General features: G+C 47.9%; 1 protein-coding gene across 6 annotated transcripts in view; it reads right to left on the bottom strand.

Moving 5' to 3' along the window:
- The window catches only part of DHDDS (dehydrodolichyl diphosphate synthase subunit), a 49,221-nt gene that overhangs the window by 1,710 nt on the left and 28,470 nt on the right, over window positions 1-19,041 (bottom strand). For 3 of the 6 annotated variants that reach the window (XM_033227639.1, XM_033227643.1, XM_033227640.1), the window contains 5 exons: window positions 16,986-17,100; window positions 14,740-14,847; window positions 1,639-5,355; window positions 741-785; window positions 117-570 (listed from right to left, as the gene is read on the bottom strand). In XM_033227639.1, the coding sequence (XP_033083530.1) occupies window positions 5,116-5,355; window positions 14,740-14,847; window positions 16,986-17,100 (463 nt within the window). In that variant the 3' untranslated portion in view covers window positions 117-570; window positions 741-785; window positions 1,639-5,115. Of the gene's footprint in view, window positions 1-116; window positions 786-1,638; window positions 5,356-14,739; window positions 14,848-16,985; window positions 17,101-19,041 lie in introns of all 6 variants that reach the window. The other 3 variants (XM_033227645.1, XM_033227642.1, XM_033227641.1) reach the window with 2 other exon arrangements.

The following is a 19,041-nucleotide window of genomic DNA, read 5'->3' on the forward strand; positions in this document are numbered from 1 at the left end:
GCAAACTATCCAGTTTATAACCTCCATTAATGGAGGCACCATTATGCTAATTAAGCTAAGGTACTAAGAACAGTCCTCATTCTGTGAAAATGATCAGTTCCAATGTTAGCACTTACCTTTGCAGGGGCCTTTTTAGGCTTGGGCTCTGGCTTTGGAGGAGCAGGTTTCTTTTTTTGGCAGGAAGAGAGGAAAAATGGAACATCAGTACAATGGACAGAAGAAAACCACCCACGACCGACCAACCAACCAACCAAAAGTACCAAAGGCAGAGAAGTTTCTCCTCCTCCTCAGAAAAGTTTTTGTGGCTGGTTTTCTTCTAGAATGCTGGATCTCCAGAAGCCCACTCAAATGTCCCACTTTGGCTACAGGCATCAGAATTTCAGAACCAGCAAAACCCAAAACCCAAAGGGGCAAGAGTCCCAAGTGGAGGCAATCATTCAAAACCAGGCACTAACCATAACTCATGGGAAGCAAAGGGAATTGCTTTTTGATGTTTTTTGGTTCAGGGACAAATACGAAAATTCAAAAGCATACACTTACAGCAGACAACCTCGCGGATCTTCTCTGTGGCTATTAAAGACAACGAGAAAGTTAGAAATAGGACAGGTAAGTCGCTTTAAAAAGTTTCGTATCAATTGGCTCTAGATTATAGGAGTGTAAATTCAGGACACAGGTTAATCACCGAGTCCAGTGGCCTCTGCTAGTCCAAAGCTTTGACCCTTGAAGAGAGAATGACTTACTTCGTCCTTCACCTTGGCTTTATCTCCTTTAGCATCCCCTTCAGCCTATAAGAAACAAGAACAAAAAACTGCAGCTTCTGAGGTGGTTCTTAGTTCTTTCCTAAACTTTAGAGTGCTAACAAAGAAAATTAAAGCAGTTGTCCACACAACTTTTTTAGGACATAAACAAATGAGTGAGCCCGACGTCCGTATAAGAACGAAGCGCGCGCAGGAGCCCCAACTCGCCGACCCAAAGAAGCCAGGGCTGAGCCGAAGCGCAGCCGGGAGGGCAGCCGAGCCCGCACCACCGCGCCAGGCAGGAGCAACAGCTGCAGATGGCGCAAACAAACCCCCTCCGGAGGCGGAGCCCAGCGCCGTTACCATGGCAGCCGTCGAGGGCGGGAGAGGGAGGCGCGCGCAGCCCGGGGAACTCGTGGGCGGCGGCAGCGCGCGTCTCGTGCGCGGGGAACGTGGGCGAGGGGGCGGGGCCATACCACACAAGCCCCGCCCCCTCACGGCGGCGGTTTTTTGGCGGCAGCGCGTTCCCCCGCCCGCCAACCCCGAGCGCCGCCTTCCCGCCCTTTCGGGTTTGAATTGCCCGCCCGCAGGGAGGGGAGGGAAGGGGCCCTGGCGATGGGGGAGGGGGCACGAGGCGGGGGCGGCGAGCCCGAGGAGAGCGGGATAAACAGCCGCCAACATGGCTCCTCCCGCCGCGGCCGCCGCTCCTCCAATATGGCCTCTGGCGCCCGCGGGCAGCCAAGCCACTCAGGGTTAGCCCCGAGACGCCCGAAACCGCCTCGAGCCCCCGCGCGGGGAGGCCACGCTAGCTCCTGCCCGGCGCCGATTCTCGCGCCCTGCACCAGGGAGGCGGCGACGGCGGTGGTGGCGGCCCAGCGCCTGCGGCCCTCGCGCCACGTACCTTTCTCTTGGGCATGGTGGCGACGGCGGCGGGACGTAGGTGCTGGACGCGGGATGCAGCGCGCGCGGGCTTTGGTCGGTCCGGGGGTCGTTCTCGCCTCTTCTTCTTCACACTGCTCGGGCTCCGGGGGGTTTATAAAGTTTTTATAGCGCTGGGAGCCCCGGACCGGTTAGAACCGGATTTCACCTCCCGCCGCCGTTCATTGGCCCAGCTGGGGTCACGTGGGCGGGGTTTAAACTCACCTCCTCTGGAGGGAGTGAGGAGGGGGGTGTGTGTGGGGGGGTAGTGCGCGCAAGACGGCGGCGCGCCGAGGGGGTGGGGGCGCAGTCGGGGAGGCGCGCGTCGAAGGCAGTAAATGAGGAGGGGTGCGCGAGTCGGCGGGCTCGGGGTTCCGGCTCCCGCCAAGAGCTGTCTTTTGCAAACTAGCAAGTTCCTTCCACCTTATGCAACCCAGCCACCCACTTCTCCAAGCCATGCGACACTCAGGGCGCATCTCAGCCGCTTTCCTTCCTGCTCCCGCTGGGGGCCCCAGAAGAGGGGTTTGCGAGGCCTGGCTGCACTGCCCTGCTCCACTGGAGGCAGAAGGAAGCGCGCGGCTGGAGGTACAGGCTGCAGTTCCCAGGGCCCAGGCTGACGCCGAAGTGGGAAAAAGGCGGGGAAGTCAGCTTGGCGCAGCCGGACGTTCATCCTTCCGAGCTGCCACTTCGGGAAAGCCTTTCGTGCACCTCACCTGAAAGACGGTCCCACTCGAGGTGGGCTAGGGGTTTCAGGGGGAGACTTTCCATGCAGAGGTGCCTTTTGGGTGCCGTGGGGCAGGTAGGAGCTGTCCTTTCAGCACCCGTTGCGCAGCCGCCTCCCCAAATACTATCGAAGCCCCCACCCCCAACGCCTGTCGGGTGGCTCCCTTAAGGCCCCTATATTCCCAAACCTCCAGACCCTGTCACAGTATGGTGGAGAGCGGCCGCCGAGGTCTACCAGCACTCCCCTCCCCCTACAACTCTACCCCCCTCGGAGATATCTAGCCCAGCTGCCCCCACCCGACACGGCCACCAAGCCTGGGCACTGCAGCCGCAGCTGGCGAAATCCTTCCTTCCACACTGTCAAGCTGGCTGCCTTTCACTTGCGCGAGGAAAAGGAGGGTGGAGGAAAGCGCCCGGGAATTAGGAAACAAGTAGAGGAACAGGTGGTGTGATGGCAAAAGGGCTCTTCCAGTGCCTCCTAGTCCAAAGCCAGGGTCTTGGAGCTAGCTAAGTGCACCTGAGGGAGGGTAGGCAATTGCAGCAGCAAAACAAGGTGTTCTTCCGTTGCAGTTAGCAAACAAATTTTACATCTAAGAATCTTTAAAAATTCTATTTGAAACCCAGAACACAATACGATAGATGTCCTCAAATGGGGGCTTGGCTTACAGGTGGAAGGACACTAAATTGGTCCCATCTGATTTCTTGAGGCAACGGTTGAACCTGGCTTGTACAAATCATATATGTCCAAAGCAACCAGGAGTTCAACTGTTTTGCAGCCCTTGCTGCTGGGCGACGACGATGACCTCTCTGCCTCTTCTTTCCAGCCCTACCACCGCCTCCTGGGGCAGCTTCTCCCTACTCCACCCTCTGTACCTTTCCCAGAATAGAGAACCTCAGGCCAAAGAGAGATGCCAGCCCCATTAATCACCTCTACTGTACCCCAATCATATTACGGAAAGTCAGACCCAGGAGACAGGATTCAACAGCCACGCTCATAGGGCAGATTCCGTTTGCTGCCTCCAGCTCCTCATTCCCGCCTTAATTGTAGGGCTCTGCATTATAGCCGCATAATTCATGCCTTCCTAATTATGGCTGTCAACAGCCCCACTGTAAAGCTGGAAAATGTACAGCACCTGCTCTCCAGGAACCCTGTGCCAGGGATTGGTAGAGGGGAGTGCCAGGTGTGGATGGGGGCTTGCCAAAGGGTGCATTGATTGGCTTCTCAATCGCCTTGTCTGGCATTTATGCTTGATTCTGGGAGCAAGGACAATAGCCAAGAGGTCTCTTGCCGCCAGGTATTCGGGGACAGAAAGGGGAAGAGAGGGTTGGGGTATAGGAAAGTTAGAGGTTTCCTGTGTGCTCTTGCTACTGCTTGCAAGATCTCACCTCTCCCCTAGAGGGAGCTGCTAGGGAAACAGCTTGCAGAAAGTAAAAATGGGAAGTCTGGCACAGTGGCTCATGCCTGTAATTCCAGCACTTTGGGAGGGTGAGGCCAGCGGATCACCTGAGGTCATGAGTTCGAGACCAGCCAGGATAGGGTGAGGCTCTGTCTCAAAAAAAGAAAGTAAAAGTAAAATGGACTTTACTAAAGAGAGTAGCATTTGGTTGGTGTTGCTGGCTGGTACTTGCCCGTGTGGGGCACCTGAAATGGAGTTGCTCAGGCAGACAGCTCTTCAAAGGCACTAATCCTCTCAGCAGCTCTGCAGCAAGTCCTGGCAGAGGGAGGTAAGGAAAAGGACACAGCTTTGACCCTCACAAGCAGAGGACCTAGAACAAGCTTTGCCATGCCAAGAATAAATCGGGAGCCAGATCAAAAAGCTGAGAGAAACCTCGAAGAGTGGAGTGGGAATCAGAGTTTGAGATGGTGAGGGCAGGGAGCAGAGTCAGCAGAGAAGTGTTTGGTTCTGCTCAGTCCTGTCGTCTTACAGGGGAGAAGGCCTGTGCTGGATTCGATTCACCAGGGCCTACAGGCCCTTGTTACCCTATACCATGGAAGGGGCCAGTCTCACTTGGGAGTGGAGCCTGGCCCCATGCCCTGCAAGAGGAGGAGAAAAGCTTGTGTGGGCTGAGTCGACAATAGGTAATTGGATTGTAATCGCCCGCCTGGCTTCCGCACACCATTGGGGGTGCTGAGTCTTTCAGTGAGCAATCAGTACTGCATGGTGGGAGGGGGGTAGAGATTCAATAGCAAATCCCAGGTGGAGAGCCAAGGGGGAGGAGCAGCAGATGGGCAAATTTTCTTTCTGTCTCTCCCGCCCCTTTTTTCCTTACCCAAATAACTGGCTGCCTATTAGTTATTTACTAGCAGATCCAAGGTAGAGCCAAATCTTTTGTGGAAGCTGGGTGGAAGGCTAAAATGGATGGGTAAAGAGCTAGGGTTTTGGGGAGAACTCTTCCCTGAAATTCTGTGTTGAAGGATGTGCTGGTGGAAAAGGAAAGTGCATCTAAGAGACAGGCAGCTGATGAGTTGGGGTCCTTTGTCTCCAAACCCTATTGGTGACCAGACCTGGGTTTAGTGTACTCGTGGGAGACTTTCACCCTCAATCCTCCCCAGGAGCCTGTCCCAGGCATCCCCAAGGTATCTATGGCCAGCAGACCTGGCCTGGGGGCGCTCCCCAGCCAAGCAAAGGGAACACAATTCATTATCAGGAAAGGAGATGCCTTTCACCAAGAAAAGGAAGGGGAGTGGGGCCCTGGAGGCAGAGGGCAGGGCAAAGTGGCAGGTGACCAGCCCCACTCAGGCTGATGCAGTGCCCAGACGGGCCAGCCAGTCAGCTCGCTTGAGTTCCAAGGCCTGCAGGAAGCCTTGGACTCGCTCTTCCCGTCTGGCCGAGAGTTTGTGCAAGCGTGTCCTTCGGAGCTGGGCGTCCCCACTGGCTTGGAGCCCCTCTCGCAGCAGCTGCTCTGTCACTGTAGCCTGGTCCCTCTCCAGCTGCTGCCTCTTCCGCTCCTCTGCATACATGTCTCGGGCCTTCTGCTAGAGAAAAGTGGGGATTGGGGTGGGGAGATCATTTTTAGGAGTGGGTGAAACTGGGATGGAGGAGGTAGGGGGTGGGGCATAGGGTGGGCCAAGTGAAGTGGAACAGAAAGTAGGTACCAGATTTGAAAAGGCTTGGGAGTAGGTATGCAGTGGGTGGTGCTCATGTTGTACAGGCAGGGCAGTGGTAGTTCTGAGTCCATCTTGGTTTGTTTTGTATGGAAGCATCTGTACTTCTTGAAGTTTTTTTCATGCACTTGGAAGGGAACCAAGCAAATGTGGGTCTGACTTCTGATTCCCCCATCAACTGGCTTTGTGGCTTTGGGCAAATCCTGTCCTAACCTCATTTCTTCATCTGTAAAGTGGAGGTTGTGCCTACCTTGAAGAGTGGTTTTAAGGATTAGAGATAATATATGCAAAATCCTCTCTAGGATATTAGCAGGCTCTTAGACAGAAACAGCGTTTTTACAAGTTGTTATTGCCTATTCTCTGCTGCAAGAAAGGTCCTATTCTTGTTGGGGACATGTCCATTGGGTCACTTCCTTTGATCTCCCCAGGTTTTCCTCTGAGGGCACCATCCTCCCAACTCCCTAGGCTATTTTTCAGAGCTCCACACTTGCCTCCTGTATGAAGACCAGCCTGATCCTTCCAGCAAATTACCCTCCTATGAACATTCTGAGAAGCAGGTTCAACTCTCTTAAGCCACTTATTGCATTCTGCATAGTAGAATAAGTGTTAGTGTTCATAGTCTACTCTTTCTCTTAGAAAATAAGCCCTTGGAGGTTTGAGAGCCTCCAGGCCTCTTGGAACCAGCTCTGACACCAGGTGATGATCATAATCCCTGGCAGTAGTTATCATCCCAAGTACTAGAGGGCAGAGACTGGGCTTCTTCCTCTCTAGCACTTGGGGTGCCCTGTACATGTGAAACACTCAGCTAACTGACCACGTGATCCCAGGAGAGCAGTGAGGATGCTCCTGATACAGGAGAGCGGAAAATCCCTTTGGAGCAGAACCAAGGCTTTCCTGTGCCTCACTGATCTTCTCTGTTCCTGCCAGTCTAACTGACCTGCAAAGCCTTTGCACCAGAGCTCCTCCTGCCAAACATATTCCATGTGTGAGAAACTCTTCTTTTCCTATGGTATCCTATACCCTGATGACCCTTCCCACATTCTACCTTGTATTACAGTAAACTTGTATACATGTTTTTGTCCTAATCAGCCTGTAAGCACCTTGACTGCTCTGTCTTCATAAAGAATATCTTACATGTGCACAACCACTTCATCTGTTGCCTCACTTGACCCTCACAATGGAGCTGTGAGGGAGGTACTTTCTGCTGGAGACAGACATGAAGCAGGGAACTGATTTGCTGTCTCTCAGCAATAAAGGTTTACTGCATGGATAAGGATGACAAATGAGAATTCTGGACTATCCCCCTCGGCTCCTGAATAATTCCAGGCATTCAAGGGTACTTCTCTTCTGCTATTATAATGAATTACATGTGAAGCTATGAAGACTTCGGGCTTGAACAGCTGCCGCTAGAGCTCTCCATCTTGCTGGAAGGGCTTCTTGCAGGCCTGGGTCAGGAGGCTCCCTGGGTGCTACATACAGGATTTTTTTGAGGATATGGAGATGCGCAAGACACAATCCCAGCAATCCAGGTGCTTACAGGCTGATTATACAGCCATGCACACAGAGTGCCATAATACAAAATAGGATGTGCTAAGGTTCATGCAAGTTCAGAGGGGAAAGCAAGTGTGGCTGATGAACATCAAGGAGCAGTGACCTTCATGGACAGAATTTGAGCTGGCCCTTTAACCAATGAGGAGGATTCAAACAGAGGTGAGGTGTATGGGGGGCAGGGAGAATATTCTGGCAGTGGGAGTAATGAGCAAAGATGCATGGAACTGAAGAGCCTGTTCAGGCCAGAGTAAGTCCACGTGGAGCAGTGGGGTTTGAGAATTTCCTGTCTAAGGCCTCCCTTATCTCTCTAAGGCTATTTCTTATTCTGCAAAACTGGGATAAGAGTACCCACCTCACTGGGTTGTTTGAGGAAAAATGAGATAATGAATTTCCAGCCTACTGCTTGGCTATTAACTGTTAGGTGTTCTATCACCACCACTTGTGCACTGGGTTAAGTAGTCTAAGTTCTGGCAGAACAGAAAGGATGGGGGGCACTCAGCAACAGAGGGAGGAAATACGGAGCTAGCTAAAGCCACTTCATGAGGCGCAAGCAAGGATGGGGGGCACTCAACAACAGAGGGAGGAAATACAGAGCTAGCTAAAGCCACTTCATGAGGCGCAAGCTTCTTCCAGATGGCGTCAGAGTGTGTGCCAGCAATGGGGGCTGTAGCCCAGGGGGCGGTAGCTAATTCCTGTCTGAGAGGAATTAGCAGTTCATTGTTCAGATAGCAGAGTTGGGAGGGTGCCTGCTCATCATTTTACAGAAAATGACAGCAAGGCTGAGATGGCTGAAGTTCCCTTGGCTTTTCCACTAAGGTAACTTCTTTTTTTTTTTTTTTTTTTTTTTTTTTTGAGACGGAGTCTCGCTGTGTTGCCCAGGCTGGAGTACAGTGGCCGGATCTCAGCTCACTGCAAGCTCCGCCTCCCGGGTTTATGCCATTCTCCTGCCTCAGCCTCCCGAGTAGCTGGGACTACAGGCGCCCGCCACCTCGCCCGGCTAGTTTTTTGTATTTTTTAGTAGAGACGGGGTTTCTCCGTGTTAGCCAGGATGGTCTCGATCTCCTGACCTCGTGATCCGCCCGTCTCGGCCTCCCAAAGTGCTGGGATTACAGGCTTGAGCCACCGCGCCCGGCCAGGTAACTTCTTGAGAGTACAGTGTGAAGTCTATCTTGTGCCTGTGTATAAGCTTTACTTTCTAGGGGTGGAAAAGCTGGTGACCTGTATCTGGATACCTGTCTATCCAGCTTCCACATGGTCTGGATCTACCCTTTCAATCTCAGAGATGTTTCCGGTTCTTCTCAAGTACTTACCCTTGGGAAATCCAAGCTAACAGAAGTCCTAGAGGTCAACTTTTCTCTCCTTGACCATTTGTCTACTCTCTTTGTATAATGACCAATCGGGGTAAGTGAGGGCATTAACTCTTTCCTTAGAGACTTTTTGTACAGACCTTATCCAGTCTTGATGCAAGGGCTCCAAGAAGCTCACTTTGAGAAATATGATTCTAACCTATGAATCTAAATTCCTCCTGGGCATTATCCCTCTCTGCTCTTATTCTCTCCTTGGTAGAATCAGAGACCAAGACGTAATAGTCCCTCCAGTACTTAAATCTAAAAGTCCTCCACCACTCTGCGGGCACCTGGAGAGAGGCTGCAGGTCCTTGGCTTCAAAACATTAGCCAGTGAAAAGTCCTTCCCCAAGCTGCAACCAGCTAGCCCAGGTCAGCAGCATGAGGAATACATTTCTGAGGGCTGCCCTCAGGCAGAGAAGGACACCTCCTACCAGAAACATGATGTTCTGAAGCACCCTCAGAGTCTCCTTGCCTGGGGAGTTGTACTGGGGACAGGATGCGCAGGGTGCTTCTTCAGAGACAGGAGTCTGAGGAAAGGCCCAGAGACACACATGTGGGGAACAATATTGGCCACTATTCTTGGAAAATGAACTCTGTTCTAGGCACTGCACTCAGCACTTGATATGTGTTAGCTTACTGAATCCCTATCATAAACCTCCAAGGTATGTATTACTGTAAACACTACTTCTCTCATTTTACAGGTGAGGAAAATGATGCACTGAGGGGTTAAGTAACTGTACAGTCACATAGCTATGTAGGCAGTGCCAATATTCAAAGTCATGAACATCTGAGACATTAACTCAAGCTTTTAGGCCAAGGCAGGAGGCTCGCTTGAGCCCAGGTGCTCAAGACCAGCCTGGGCAACATGGTGAGACCCCATTTCCACATACATGCATATATACATACATACATAACTCAAGCTTTTATCATGAGAAGACAGTGACAACCTGAAGAGCACAAGAACTATAATGTTCAGTCCAGCCTGTTTAAATTGTGACAAATGTACTACAGGATGCTTCATGGGAACATGTGTCTTTTCCCTCTCTAATATCATCCTTGGGGATGAGGTGAACAAACACTTTTTACTCATCTCCATCAATGACCTCTCAAGGACCTACCATCCATGCAACTTGTGATTGAGGATCAGCTGCTCTGCACTGCCACACACCCCCTCCCTGGCCTGATTCCCTATTTGTCCCTGCCTCCTTGCTGACAAGTCCTACTGCATCATAGTCAAGATCTCCCTTTGCCAGCCTTTAAGACTGGTTAGGTGGCCGGGCGTGGTGGCTCACACCTGTAATCCCAGCACTTTGGGAGGCTGAGGCGGGCAGATCACCTGAAGTCAGGAGTTTGAGACCAGACTGGCCAACATGGCAAAACCCCGTCTCTACTAAAAATATAAAAATTAGCCGGGAGTGGTGGCATGTGCCTGTAATCCCAGCTACTTGGGAGGCTGAGGCAGGAGAATTGCTTGAACCTGGGAGGTGGAGGTTGCAGTGAGCTGAGATCATGCTACTGCACTCCAGCCCCATTTCAAAAAAGAAAAAGAAAAAAAAAAGAAAAAAAAGACTGGCTAGGTGACCACCTGGAGACTGTCATGGTCCATTCAGATACCAAGGTCTGGCTCCCAACAACTTGTAGCCAAGTCCCTGCTTCCCTTAGGATCCACCAGCTGCCTTCCTCCTACTAAGCTACTCCAGGTCCAGAGCCTAGCCCCTTGCCCTAGCTTCCTGCAGAGAATAGGGACACATTGGGCAGGGCCTAGAGACAGAGCAGCTCAGATTTTGACAATGGGAATTTGGGTGATAGGGCAAGAGCACAGACGTACAGGTAGGAAACTGGAGGGCATGGAACAAGTAACTGGGAAGAGTCCAGTTTGGTCACAATACAGCATCTGTAAAAGGGAGACATGAGAAAAGCCTGGAAAGACCTTTCTGGTCTGAAAACAAACTGGTGAGGATGCCATTAGTCTGGATTCTCCCCTTAGTATGTCTGCCGAGATGATACAATTTCTAGAAACAGAGCTTTGAAGCCTCTGGGGTAGAGAAAGCCTAGCCAGGACATCCAAGGGCTCCTGCTGGAGAAGCCTTCAAGATAATCAATATCTCTATTATAACTTTGGTTTCCTTGCTCTAAAAACAGGGAATAATCATAGTATCTGCCTTAAAGCAGTTCATAGAATTTACTGAAAGGATGCCTGACGTGTAGTTAAGAGTTCAATAAAAGTGTGCAAATATAGGACAGGCGCAGTGGCTCATGCCTGTAATCCTAGTACTTTCGGAGGCCAAGGCGGGTGGATCACCTGAGGTCAGGATTTTGAGACCAGCCTGGCCAACATGGTGAAACCCTGTTTCTACTAAAAGTACAAAAATTAGCTGAGCGTGGCAGCATGTGCCTGTAGTCCCAGCTACATGGGAGGCAGAGGTTGCAGCGAGCCAAGATTGTGCCACTGTGCTCCAGCGACAGAGTGAGATTCCGTCTCAAAAAAAAAAGTTTGCAAATATGATCCATAGGTAAAAATGGAACACTTAATAGTTGACCTCAAACACCTCCCACCCCATGCCAGGAAACAGCAGAACTATACAACCAATCGCTATGGCCACAGCCTATGTGTCTTGGTTCCTAATAACATTATTATTTGTACTTATTTGTTTTAGCCTACAAGAAACAAGAGTTTCAGGCTGGGTGCGGTGGTTCACGCCTGTAATCCCAGCACTTTGGGAGGTCGAGGCTGGCGGATCACCTGAGGTCAGGGGTTTGAGACCAGCCTGACCAACATGGAGAAACCCCATCTCTACTAAAAATATAAAATTAGCCAGGTGTGGTGGCGCATGCCTGTAATCCCGGCCACTCGGGAGGCTGAGGCAGGAGAATCGCTTGAACCCGGGAGGCGGAGGTTGCAGTGAGCCGAGATCGCGCCATTGCATTCCAGCCTGGGCAACAAGAGCGAAACTCCGTTTCTAAAATAAAGAAAGAAACAAAAGTTTCATAATTACATTATCAACATTGCCACTAACAATAAACCTCTTAAGTAATGTTTAAGTTTGTGTTGCAGTTTGTATTATCCTGAGAAGAAATTCCACTAAAGATGAATAGCAGAGAACTGTGTTCAGGTAAGCTGAATTAATTCCTTTCTCTGGGGAGTTATGTTATCACCTTGATATAGTTAGTTTCACTTGTTTCTATTTCAACGTTTGTTTTTATCCCATCTTCACTCCTCCCCTTCCTTACTGCTACCACCCTACCTCGAGGCACATCCTCTCTCACCTGGACTACTGCAGGAGTTCTGTCTCTTGGCTTTAACTCCAGCCCGTTGAAAATTCTGAATGATTTTTACAAAATGCAACTCAGATGCTGTCATCCCCTGATTAAAGTCCTTCAGCTTTGTTACCATGACCTACAAGGCTCTGTATTAGCCAAGGTCTGACTCTAGCCTCATTTCATGCCCTTCTCCCTTGGCACACTGACCTCCTTTTTGTTCTTCCAAGACCCGAACTTTAACCTCAGTCTCTTTGCATTCTCTTCATTACTTTCTAGCACATCTCTCTGTATTCTTCACTGCCTTATTACAATCGGAACTTATATATTTGTTTACTTGTTTATTTCTGTCTCCTCAAGAATACAGGTTCCACAAAGGTAGAGATCTTGTCCGTCTGGCTAACTATTGACTCTCCTTGTGCCTAACACAGTGCCTGATTCATACTACTCAATAAATACTTATGGAATGAATGAAACTTGAGTTAACTCCTCTGACAACCATGTGCAAAGTATCTGAGAAATGTGAAATTACTATAAAAGACATCTGAGCAGCCCAAGTAGAGATAAAAACACAAAAACTCATGCACCAAGCTCCTCTGGGCTTCATGCAGAGCCAATTCACTCTCATTTTATATACAAAATTCCAACAAGCTTGACTAACTGGTTTCCTTGTCTATAGCCAATTTAAAACAGTAAATACTACGGAAGAGGAGAGATACTGTCAAAATTAACTGTTGACAGCAGTAGGAAATTAAAGAGGGAGGACACAGAAAAATATACATGAAATCTCAAACCCAGGTATTCTGGGACCATCTAACTTAGAGCAAACAGCCCTACCCCTCAAGGGTATTGTTGTACAGTGAAATATTTAAAGATAATTATTATTATCATAATCATTAGAATATGACAGCCAGGCATGGTGGCTCATGTCTATAATCCTAGCACTTGGGGAGGCCGAAGCAGGAGGATCACTTGAGCTTAAGTGTTCATGACCAGCCTGGGCAACACAGTGAGAACTCTACAAAAAATACAAAAATTAGCCAGGCATGGTGGTGTGTGCCCATAGTCCTAGCTACTCGGGAGGCTGCAGTAAACAAAAGTTGCACAACTGCACTCCAGCCTGGGCAAGAGAGTGACCCTGTTTCTAAAACAAAATAAAAAATAGAATGTGATTATCCTAATCATCATCATTATTAGCAAGTGCCTGGTATATAGATGTCAATGAATTATGTACAAGATACATTTTAGAAATTTTTCCATCAAAAAAGGAGAAAGTTTTAGTTTTTAGAGGGATCTTTGGTCATATGAAAAATCTGATATTCATTCCCCACTGGCAGTAGATAATTGTGCTTTTGCTCTTTTTCTTTTCACTAATTCTAAACTTCTTTCAATTTCCTCATATTCTGAGACTAAGTAATGAAATACATGATCAAGTCTCTGTGATTTGATTGACTTATACTAGGAGTTATGGACTTGGGATTCAGGGGCAGATTTCAGCAGTTGTGTGAACCCCTTTGTATTCTATGTGTGGCCAGGCATGGCGGCTCATGCCTGTAATCCCATCACTTTGGGAAGCCAAGGTAGGCAGAGCACCTGAGGTAAGGAGTTTGAGACCAGCGTGACTAACATGGAGAAACCCCATCTCTACTAAAAATACATCTCTACTAAAAATACGGGAGTGGTGGCACATGCCTGTAATCCCAGCTACTCGGGAAGCTGAGGCAGGAGAATCACTTGAACCTGGGAGGTGGAGGTTGCGTTGAGCCAAGACTGCACCACTGCACTCTAGCCTTGGCCACAAGAGTGAAATTCCATCTCAAAAAAAAAAAAAAAAGAAAAAGTATTCTATGTATTTCCATGATAAGTTTACAATTCTATACAAATTTCCACATTTGAGTGATCTGCAGTTTTTCTAAGGAGATGGTCTGTGGCTTTCATTAGACTCTCCAAAGGGACCCCAATCCCAAGGAGATTAAGAATCCCTGACTCACATCATTATTTCCTCCCGGCATTATCTCTCCAGACTCAAGAAGCAGCACCAGCTTTGATTTTAAAATTCAGTTCCTTAGAATGGACGCGGTGGCTCACGCCTGTAATCCCAGCACTTTGGGAGGCTGAGGTGGGCAGATCACCTTGAAGTCAGGAGTTTGAGACCAGCCTGGCCAACATGGTGAAACACTGTCTCTACTGAAAATACAAAAATTAGCCAGGCATGGTGACACGCGCCTGTAATACCAGCTAGTTGGGAGGCTGAGACAGGAGAATTGTTCGAGCCTGGGAGGGGGAGGTTGCAGTGAGCACAGATCACGCCACTATACTCCAGCCTGGGCAACAAGAGCAAAACTCCATCTCAAAATAAATAAATAAGATAAAATAAAATTCAGATTCCTTGGGACAGTTACTTAAGTCTCTCTGTCCCTCTGGTTCCATATATGAAAAATGAGGACACCAAACCTGCTGGGTTGTTAGGTTAAATAAGAAAACTTACACCTAAGTGCCCTTGTAGATCCTCAATATGTTAGCTACCACTACTATTATTATAAAGAGACCTAAGCATATACAGGTGACTCTACCTGCTAATAAAACCTGTTTCAACATTTGGTGATGAAAACTGAAAGTCAAACTTCAAGTCTTGACTCAACATAGTTTTACACAATGGAAAGACAATGCTATTTAGTTCTTAATCCCTACTGCTACAATCTTTTATTAGGGTAATACTTTAAAGGAATAATGGCCAATTTCTCTGAGAAGCCTTTTCCTCCTAAGTCTTTAAAAGATAAAAGACCTGTAGCTTAAATCCTATTCCAACCTCTTACTGATTATGTGTCCTTAACTAAATCATTTCTATTTGCTTACTTACATAAGGGAGGGGCTAATAAGACTTCTCTCATTGGGTTCTTGGGAACATTAAATGAGACGCAGCATGTAAAATGTTCACAGTGCCTGACAAGTAGTAGATATTAAGTAGGTGGTAGCTACTACCATCATTATCATCTTATTAGGAAGTACCTGGTATATAGTAAGGTGGTTGTCAATCAGTGCTAACTAATCTTTTCTTCCATCCCATCCCATCTGGCCAGCCCTGAACTCTTTCTTACCTGAAGCACGCTATGGTTCATCTGGAACTGCAGGATGGCCTCGAAGAGGTTCCAAAATGTATACTCTGGCCACAGAACAGGTTGGAACACCAGGCAGGAGTGAGAGGTCTGGGAAAGGAAGGGAGGAGAGTATGATTTAGTAACATGTTGCTGGGCCGCACCCCTGGTCAGTCCTCCAAGGAAAAAGCAGGCTAAGCAGGACCCAGAAGCCCTGAGATGAGAATGGTACAGGCATCCTGAGCTGTAGCTGCAGCTGCTGCTGGCCCTGATTCACTCACTAGTAGGGGGAGGAGTCACTTGAGGCAGCCAGATCACCTGCCTGTGGCAAAGCAGAACTAAAACGAGACTAGATCAACATTTCCACCAGGATTTTTCTAAGAGCCAATTTTAGGACTATGAAATAACATCTGGATTATGTTATTGGCTCTTGGCCCTTAGAGGGCATCTGGAAGACATACTGTCTGATAAAGGTCAGCAAGGAATAAATGGTAGCTGCCACTGTTATTTTTAAGTAGCAGCAGCAGGGCACAGTGGTTGAGAGCATAGGCTCTGGAGCCAGACTGCCTGGCTTTGAATTTTGGCTCCAACCATTTACCATTTATTTGAGCAGGGGTAATTTCACCTGGGCCTGAGATTCCTCAAATGTAAAACTGGATAATAGAAATACCTAATTTTTGGGTACTGTTTAGATTAAATGAGATAACATATGTATAGCAAAGAGCCAGGTGTACTTTAATAATAATCACTGATGAAGAATCCCTTTTGGAACACTCTTGACAGCCACTGCCTGCTATCTCTAGTGGTGAGGAATTCAGTACATCATGGGGGATTACTAGTTGTCAGATAGCCTGTTTGGCTTTTTATGCTAAACCAATGTCACCTTCCCTACAACTTCTACCAAGGTCCCAGGTATTTTTTCTGGAACAGGTTTGTTTCTTCTTCAAAGTGACATTCTTTCAAATATTTCAAGGCTAGATTAGAGCTGCCTGTTATCAGTTCCCAAGGTTGTAATGATTTGTTCAGAGTTTGTCTTTGCTAGCAAACGGTAAGTTTCAAGACAGTAGGGATCATTTCTGACTCGGTCACTGCTATATTTCCAGCATATAGAAGGAACTCAACATTTTTTTCCAAGGGAATACATTGTCACTTACTTCCCTTTTCCAGACCACTATCCTTTCCTCATTTTTTATAAGACATGAGATTCCTTGCTTTCCAGTTTGGCCTCTTCCAGTAAGTCCTCAAGTTTTTCAGTGTAACTAATCTGTACACTGAGTAACTGACTCTGTAGTCTCTTAAAATTCAGCCTATCTGTAAACTTCCCAAACGTGATCTGAGCAGCACAGTGGGCCACAGAACCAATAGGTCCACATTGCACTTTTTTTTTCCAGACAGAGTCTCACTGTGTTGCCCAGGCTGGAGTGCAGTGGCACGATCTCGCCTCACTGTAACCTCTGCCTCCTGGATTCAAGTGATTCTCCCACCTCAGTCACCTAAGTAGCTGGGACTACAGGCACCTACCACCATGCCAGGCTAATTTTTGTATTTTTAGTAGAGACAGGGGTGTTCACCATGTTGGCTGGACTGGTGTCAAACTCCTGACCTCAAGTGATCTGCCTGCCTCAGCCTCCCAAAGTGCTGGGATTACAGGCGTGAGCCACCATGCCCCGCGTTAGCTCATTTTTAAGATTGTGGTCCATCAAAATTTCTGGAGCTTTATCATGTGAGCTGCTTCCAAATGGAGTCTCTCCCTCCAACCTCTCCTAGAACAAGGACTTCCCCTAGTTATGTGCTATCCAGGGACCAAGTTAACAGGGGATGGAAACTTGAGTGTTTGCATATTGTTTATATCCCTCATGGACCATGTTTGCATAGCTATGGCCCTTTATCCTGAAGAGGAGGGACTAGTAACTGCAAGGCAAGCTTCTAACCCAGAGGGGCTAGGGTCCCTGGCAGGTTACCAAGGCAAGAGCTTATGCTCAGGGATGCAAGACAGAAGTCCCATTCCTTGAATAGGGGCACAATGAAGTTTTCACTACAGTTGGATTCGCAAAGCCAGTGACAGATGAGGAATGGACATCAAATATTATCAGACACAGCCTAGAGATGCTTCTCCAGATTTTAGCTTTCCCCTGAAGTACTCTGGCCCCAGCCTGTCTGGGAGTGGGGATGGACCACTCTAATCCATTCTGTGGATACAGCTGGTTTTCCCCATGACACAAACATAACAGTACTTGGAAATGACCAACCTGCCATAGCAAGAAGTCACTCAGCCGCACTTCTCCAGAAGTCCGTATCAAGATGTCAGGGTGAGGAGAGCGGTTGGTATAGAGGCACTTATCGAGCAGAGACTCAGAGACATCACTAAGGTAAGCAAGAGGAGACAAAGAGAGGCACACATCCTGTAGTATTCTTTCTGTAGTATTCTCATGGTGAACTTCCATACATAGGCTTCCCAGTTTATACAATACCACCAAACACACTAGCCAATACTATGTGATACACTGAAGGCCCTCAACAAATGTTTGCTAAATTAATGAATGAATTTAAATCTTTACAACTACATAAGGTATTTCATTTTTTTAAGAGAATACAATGTAAAATTCTTTCTTTTCTTTTTTTATTTTCTGCCTTTTTCCACCTGTTCTGATACATAAGGTATTTCTTTTTTCTTTTGAGACAGAATCTCACACTGTTCCCCAGACTGAAGTGCAGTGGCACGATCTTGGCTCACTGCAAGCTCCGCCTCCTGGGTTCATGCCATTATCCTGCCTCAGCCTCCCGAGTAGCTGGGACTATAGGCACCCAGTTAGTTTTTTTTTTTTTTTTTTTTTTGTATTTTTAGTAGAGACAAGGTTTCACCGTGTTAGCCAGGATGGTCTCGATCTCCTGACCTAGTGATCCGCCTGCCTCGGCCTCCAAAAGTGCTGGGATTACAGGCGTGAGCCACCACGCTCAGCAGATACATAAGGTATTTCTATCCTCATTTTATAGATAAGGAAACTGAGGCTCAAAGATGAATAATTTGCTGAAAGTCATTTAGCCTCAGGCCCAAAACCAGATGCACCCACAAGAATATCTGTTGTCTTTTGCTTAAAACATCTTGTTTTTTAAAATACATATATCCTATGACCCAGTATGTGATGAAATACTATGCAACTGCATTCTAAAAATAAAGATAATCGAAATGCACTGATTTGGAAAGATGTTCAAAATCTAATGTTAAATGTAAAAGGCAAGTTTCAGAAAATATATAGTATAAAACACACATACACACACATTCAAACATTCACACATGCATATAAGTACACATAAACAAAGTCTAAAAAGACACATCATACTATTAACAGTGGATTGGATAAGGAAGAAAAGACTCTCTTTTTACTTTATGCACTTCTGTTATTGTTTGAATTTGTGTAAATACCTTTTTTGGCCAGGCATGGTGACTCATGCCTGTAATCCCGGTACTTTGGGAGGCTGAGGCAGGCAGATCACCTGCAATCAGGAGTTCAAGACCAGCCTGGCCAACAAGGTGAAACCCCATCTCTACCAAAAGTACAAAAATTAGCCAGGTGTGGTGGCATATGCCTGTAGTCCCAGCTACTCGGGAGGCTGAAGCAGGAGAATCACTGGAACCCGGGAGGTGGAGGTTGCAGTAAGCCCAGATTACGCCACTGAACTCCAGTCTGAGTGACAGAGCAAGGCTCTGTCTCAAAACACAAAAACACAAAACATTTTTTTTTTCCAGACAGGGTCTCCCTCTGTTGCCCAGACTGGAGTGCAGTGGTGTGATCTCAGCTCACTGCTACCTCCACCTTCCATGCTCAAGCAATCCTCCCACCTCAGCTTCCCAGGTAGCTGGGACCACAGGTGTGCAACACCATGCTCAGCTAATTTTTTTTTTTTTTTTTTTTTTTGGGACGGAGTCTTGCTCTGCCACCCAGGCTGGAGTGCAGTGGCCGGATCTCAGCTCACTGCAAGCTCCGCCTCCCGGGTTTATGCCATTCTCCTGCCTCAGCCTCCCAAGTAGCTGGGACTACAGGCGCCCGCCTCGTCGCCCGGCTAGTTTTTTGTATTTTTAAGTAGAGACGGGGTTTCACCGTATTAGCCAGGATGGTCTCGATCTCCTGACCTCGTGATCCGCCCGTCTCGGCCTCCCAAAGTGCTGGGATTACAGGCTTGAGCCACCGCGCCGGCCTAGCTAATTTATTTTTAAAACCTTAGTTAAGTCATATGGACCCCAAAACATTGCAAAAATTCCACATTACTCAGGATTTTAAATAAATAGCAATATGATCAATTCTC

Source organism: Trachypithecus francoisi, unplaced genomic scaffold, assembly GCF_009764315.1.
Source record: "Trachypithecus francoisi isolate TF-2019V2 unplaced genomic scaffold, Tfra_2.0 Lachesis_group12, whole genome shotgun sequence".
NCBI classification, from domain to species: domain Eukaryota; kingdom Metazoa; phylum Chordata; class Mammalia; order Primates; family Cercopithecidae; genus Trachypithecus; species Trachypithecus francoisi.